Source organism: Salmo salar, chromosome ssa04 (genome assembly GCF_905237065.1).
Source record: "Salmo salar chromosome ssa04, Ssal_v3.1, whole genome shotgun sequence".
In the NCBI taxonomy this organism is placed as follows: Eukaryota; Metazoa; Chordata; class Actinopteri; order Salmoniformes; family Salmonidae; genus Salmo; species Salmo salar.
This window is the reverse complement of record NC_059445.1, coordinates 41,810,512-41,816,511: the sequence shown is the minus strand read 5'-3', so window position 1 is coordinate 41,816,511 and position 6,000 is coordinate 41,810,512. Positions and strand designations below refer to the sequence as shown.

Below are 6,000 nucleotides of genomic sequence, written 5' to 3'. Positions count from 1 at the left end.
TTTTATTAACGAAAGCATAAATTCTGTACAGTATATGCTTGATCTGACATTTTGCGGTTACATGAGGTTACTAGTTATACATGTAAAACTTTAGAGTACTTAATACATTGCAAATTTGGGGGATTTGTTTTTCACACCTACAGTAGCCGAGCTATTACACTATCCTTTTGTAAAGGTTGAAGAGTCTATTGTCTTGCTAATAGCCCATCCTGGAAATGGTATTTGCAGCACTCACAGCCTGCTACGCTTGTGAAAAACAAAATGCCTCCAGCTGTCCATCACTACTGTAAATAAAAACACAGATTATTTTAGGGGCTTTTATATATTTATAATGCAGGGTTAATAATAATAATAATAATTTTGACACAATAAATGAGAAATCAAGTCAATTTCCGATTTTCGTTTTTCAAATGCAGAAACAAAAAATGAGCCGTTTTCCGTTTTTCCAAGTCATCTTTTGAATCAAATAACCAATAACCAGCACATTGACCATTTTTGTCCAACCTCCCCTTAATCAGAATATATCATTTTAATAGTCATGGCATGCTTTGTGTAAGAGCTATTCAAGATTGAAATATTAAATCCTATTATTTAAAACAAAAAAAGTGTGGATTTTTATCCCTCCAACCCTGTTTCAGAATATACCTTATTCAAAGTTATGGCATGCTTGGTTCAATAGCTATTTACGAGAGAAAACCGAATATCCACCAAATATCCAGTAAAAAAAGAATTTTGCATCGGCGCTAAACCGAGCCCACGCCCTCTCAGAAGCCCTTCCCCTAACGTCTAGCCTAAAGTCCCCGGAGTCTCTGCCTTGTGCGCATGGGCAGAGAAACTACCGCTTGTTATTATTGTAAGAATAATTCCTCTTATGAAAATGGCGTCGAGTCAGGGAGGTGTGGGAGCTGTAACGGCTCTTCCAAACCATCACTTATCCAACGGACCTCACTGGAACCCGGGGATCAACCAGCATCAGCTCCACACGGCCCGGAGTTTAGACCGCGCTCTGGAGGATGCTGTGTGCTCAGGAACGTTGAATCTTAGCGGGAGGAAGCTGAGAGACTACCCTGGACTGTGCTATGATCTTACTGATACAACGCAGGCAGGTGGGTTTCCGAAATGCTGGCTGCTCCTGAGACCCGCTGGCTTCAGCTGGTTGAACAAATAGGCGTGCCATACAACAAGGTAGAAAAATATGTATACAATTGAACGTGGTGCGCACTATTATATTAGCCTACCATGGGATATTTTCACAAACAGCTCTGTTTGATTAATAGTGCATTAGACACAGTGTTGCATTGGCTTTCTTATCGTGGTGTCTTCGCAAGGAATAGAATGGCTGAGCTGAATGTGTAAAAATGTGCCTTAGTATTTACGTTATCTACAATTGTGATTGCAATGCTGCGGCAACGGCTTGTTTAGTTGTTTTGGTCGTTTACTCCCCAATCGCTCCCTTGTTGATACCATATGCATGCATGAATGAAATGACAAGCGCAACCCAGTCAGGGCGATAGAGCGGCTTTACATTAACCTACATTTAGATGGTGAGTAGCCTGGCTAGGTGAAGCAAATTATTGGCGAATGGGAAGATGAATCGTAAAACCTTACCCAATGAATATTTATGCATGTTCACTGAAAGGCTATTTTGTCTCCGGCAGACGAAGACAAAAGATAGGCCGTCTCCATAGCCCCAGTGGTGGGTGTATTACGCATTACCCCCTTAGGGATGTACGAGATCGATTTGGATTGAACAGACACATTCGTTTAATTTCTGTTGAATCAAAATTCTAGTAGCTTAATTTTAAGTTATCAGATATGAAATTAGTAAATTTATATTTTATTCTCAAGAGGTCAAATATCACATGTCGATTTGAGAGCACAATGTATGCTATTCATGTGGTTGAACACATAGCAGGCCTATACTATACACTATCAATAGCCTACAGTTTATTGAATCCATGTAGATACTGTAGCTTATGTATGTTTTGGCAGAATGAAGCATTAATTTGTCTTATGAAAGGATGCTGTTGGTTTCCCACACTGCATGGTCTATAATAGCCAACTGTACATCATGCATGTGGTGCCTGATTGTGTGGCCTCTGAAGCCAGGTGGTGGAATCATTGATGGTGGTGATGAGAGGCAGAATGCAGTTCAACATACTGAGCTCCATGCTTGTTATTACTTGGCTGGACAATTTTTAGGGCCTTCCTCTGACACCGCCTGGTGTAGAGGTCCTGGATGGCAGGGAGCTTTGCCCCAGTGATGTACTGGGCAGCACGCACTAACCTCTGTAGTGCCTTGCGGTCGGAGGCCGAGCAGTTGCCATACCAGGCAGTGATGCAACCAGTCAGGATGGTGCAGTGGTAGAACATTTTGAGGATCTGAGGACCCATGCCAAATCTTTTCAGTCTCCAGAGGGGGAATAGGTGTTGTCGTACCCTCTTCACGACTGTCTTGGTGTGATTGGACCATGTTAGTTTGTTGGTGATGTGGACACCAAGGAACTTGAAGGTCTCAACCTGCTCCACTACAGCCCGGTCGATGAGAAGGGGGCGTGCTCGGTCCTCTTTTTCCTGTAGTCCACAATCATCTCCTTTGTCTTGACCACGTTGAGGGAGAGGTTGTTGTCCTTGCACCACATGGCCAGGTCTCTGACCTCCTCCCTATAGGCTGTCTCGTCGTTGTCTGTGATCAGGCCTACCACTGTTGTGTCATCGGCAAACTTGATGATGGTATTGGAGTCGTGCCTGGCCATGCAGTCATGAGTGAACAGGGAGGACAGAAGGGGACTGAGCATGCACCCCTGAGAGGCCCCTGTGTTGAGGATCAGCGTGGCGGATGTGTTGTTACCTAACCTTACCACCGGGGGTAGCCCGTCAGGAAGTCCAGATCCAGTTACTGAGGGAGGTGTTTAGTCCCAGGGTTCTTAGCTTATTGATGAGGGCACTATGGTGTTGAACGCTGAGCTTTAGTCAATGAATAGCATTCTCGTATAGGTTATTCCTTTTGTCCAGGTGGGAAAGGGCAGTGTGGAGTGCAGTAGAGATTGCATCATCTGTGTATCTGTTAGGGCGGTATGCAAATTGGAGTGGGTCTAGGGTTTCTGGGATAATGGTGTTGATGTGAGCCATGACCAGCCTTTTAAAGCATTTCATGGCTACAGATGTGAGTGCTACGGGTCGGTAGTCATTTAGGCAGGTTACCTTTGTGTTCTTGGTCACAGGGACTATAGTGTTCTGCTTAAAACATGTTGGTATTACAGACTCGGACAGGTAGAGGTTGAAAATGTCAGTGAAGACACTTGCCAGTTGGTCAGCGCATGCTCAGAGTACACATCCCGGTAATCCATCTGGCCCTGCGGCCTTGTGAATGTTGACCTGTTTAAAGGTCTTACTCACATCGGCTGCGGAGAGCGTGATCACAGTCTTCCGGAACAGCTTGTGCTCTCATGCATGTTTGTGTTATTTGCCTTGAAACGAGCGTAGAAGTCATTTAGCTCGTCTGGTAGGCTCGTGTCACTGGGCAGCTTGCGGCTGTGCTTCCCTTTGTAGTCTGTAATGGTTTGCAAGCCCTGCCACATCCAACGAATGCCAGAACCGGTGTAGTACGATTCGATCTTAGTCCTGTATTGACGCTTTGCCTATTTGATGGTTCATCTGATGGCATAGCGGGATTTCCTATAAGCTTTCGGGTTAGAGTCCCGCTTCTTGAAAGAGTCAGCTCTAGCCTTTAGCTCAGTGCGGATGTTGCCTGTAATCCATGTCTTCTGGTTGGGGTATGTACGTACGGTCGCTGTGGGGATGAGATCATCGATGCACTTATCGATGAAGCCAATGACTGATGTAGTGTACTCCTCAATGCCATCAGAGGAATCCCGGAACATATTCCAGTCTGTGCTAGCAAAACAGTACTGTTGCTTAGCATCTGCTTCATCTGACCACTTTTTTTATTGATCGAATTATTGGTGCTTCCTGCTTTAAGTTTTGCTTGTAAGCAGGAATCGGGAGGATAGAATTATGGTCAGACTTGCCAAATGGAGGGTGAGGGAGAGCTTTGTATGCTTCTCTGTGTGTGGAGTAAAGGTGGTCCAGAGTTTTTTTCCCCTCTGGTTTCATCTTTAACATGCTGATAGAAATTTGGTAAGACCGATTTATGTTTCCCTGCATTAAAGTCTCCGGCCACTAGGAGCGCCGTCTCTGGGTGAGTGTTTTTCTGTTTGCTTGTGGCTGAATACAGCTCATTTAGTGCAGTCTTAGTGCCAGCATCAGTCTGTGGTGGTATGTAGACAGCTACGAAAAATACAGACGTAAAATCTCTAGGTAGATAGTGGGGTCTACAGCTTATCAGGAGATACTCAGGCGAGCAAAACCGTAGATATTGTGCACCAGCTGTTATTTACAAAATGGCATAGTCCCCCGCCCCTTGTCTTACCAGATGCTGCTGTTCTATCCTTCCGATACAGCATATAACCAGCCAGCTTTATGTTGATAATGTCGTCGTTCAGCAACGACTCCGCGAAGCACAAGGTATTACAGTTTTGAATGTCCTGTTGGTAGTTTAATCTTCTCCGTAGGTCATTGATTTTATTTTCCAAAGATTGCACGTTTGCAAGCAAAATGGAAGGCAGTGGGGGTTTTCTCCGCCTTCTCTTCACGCAAATGACGGAGATCTGGGCCTGTTCCCGGGAAAGCAGTATGTCATTCAGGTTGGGCTCGTCGGACTCGTTAAAGGAAAAAAAGGATTCTGCCAGTCCGTGGTGAGTAATCGCAGTTCTGATGTCCAGAAGTTATTTTCGGTCATAAGAGACCGTATCAGCAACATGTACAAAATAAGTAAGTTACAAACATCGCAAAGAAACAAACAAAAAAGCACAATTGGATAGGAACACGTAAAACGTCAACATTCTTCTCCGGCTCCATCTTAGCTGGCAAGCCTGCAAAAATCACTGAAGCTGGAGACCCATATCTCCCTCACTAGCTTTAAGCACCAGCTGTCAGAGCAGCTCACAGATCACTTCACTTGTACATAGCCCATCTGTAAATAGCCCATCCAACTACCTCATCCCCATACTGTTATTTATTTTATTTATTTTGCTCCTTTGCACCCCAGTATCTCTACTTGCACACTCATCTTCTGCACATCTATCACTCCATTGTTTAATTGCTATATTGTAATTATTTTGCCACTTTGGCCTATTTATTGCATTACCTCCCTTATCCTCCCTCATTTGCACACACTGTATATAGACCTTTTCTATTGTATTATTGACTGTATGTTTGTTTATTCCATGTCTAAGTCTGTGTTGTTGTTTGTGTCGCACTGCTATGCTTTATCTTGGCCAGGTCGCAGTTGTAAATGAGAACTAGTTCTCAACTGGCCTACCTGGTTAAAGAAAGGTGAAATAAAAAAAGCCTGCTGACACCGTTGGTAGACTTTAGAAAAGAAAGCAATTACAGAATGTACTGAATAAGACTCACATTCTTTTCAGTCTTTTACCAAGATTTGAGCAGAGATGCACAATTTAGTTTATATAAAAAACAACTACCAGTCAGGAGGATGCAGATAAATTATTGTTGACATCAATTAAGCATAATGTTTATGGCTCTAGATTGTAGGAAAAAGTTGTTTCATGTGCTTGAAAAATGTTTCAATTTTCCAACTTAGCCCACCTCTGGTACAACCAAAGCCTTCCTCATGTAATTTGTGCCCCCTCAGATTTTGGGGGTGCATGACTCTCCTGGTGTACAGTACCGTAGTGGGCTTAATCTGTCAATTCTTCTGTGAATAGGACAGTGATCTAGTATGACAATGATTCTAAAGGGCTATTCATAATGTGCGTGTATGTGAAGTTGTCTGTTTTGGTTGCAGTCAAGGCCTCTGATGGAGTTAGTGTCCAATGTGTTAAAGCAAAACTAGCTGTTGTTTCTGGGTCAACCCCCCCCCCTGTCACCTCCTGAATTAACACACCCACTGTTTCCAAACAAGTCACTAGTTTCAGA

The 6,000-nt window shown here is 43.7% G+C and overlaps 1 protein-coding gene across 4 annotated transcripts in view; it reads left to right on the top strand.

The window, feature by feature from the left end:
* Positions 1-805: 805 nt before the first annotated feature.
* The window catches only part of LOC106603105 (leucine-rich repeat and calponin homology domain-containing protein 2), a 78,158-nt gene continuing 72,963 nt past the window's right edge, over positions 806-6,000 (top strand). For all 4 annotated transcript variants that reach the window (XM_014196333.2, XM_014196332.2, XM_014196331.2 and 1 more), the window contains exon 1: positions 806-1,106. In XM_014196333.2, coding sequence (XP_014051808.1) covers positions 872-1,106 — 235 coding nt within the window. In that variant the 5' untranslated portion in view covers positions 806-871. The remainder of the gene's footprint in view (positions 1,107-6,000) is intronic.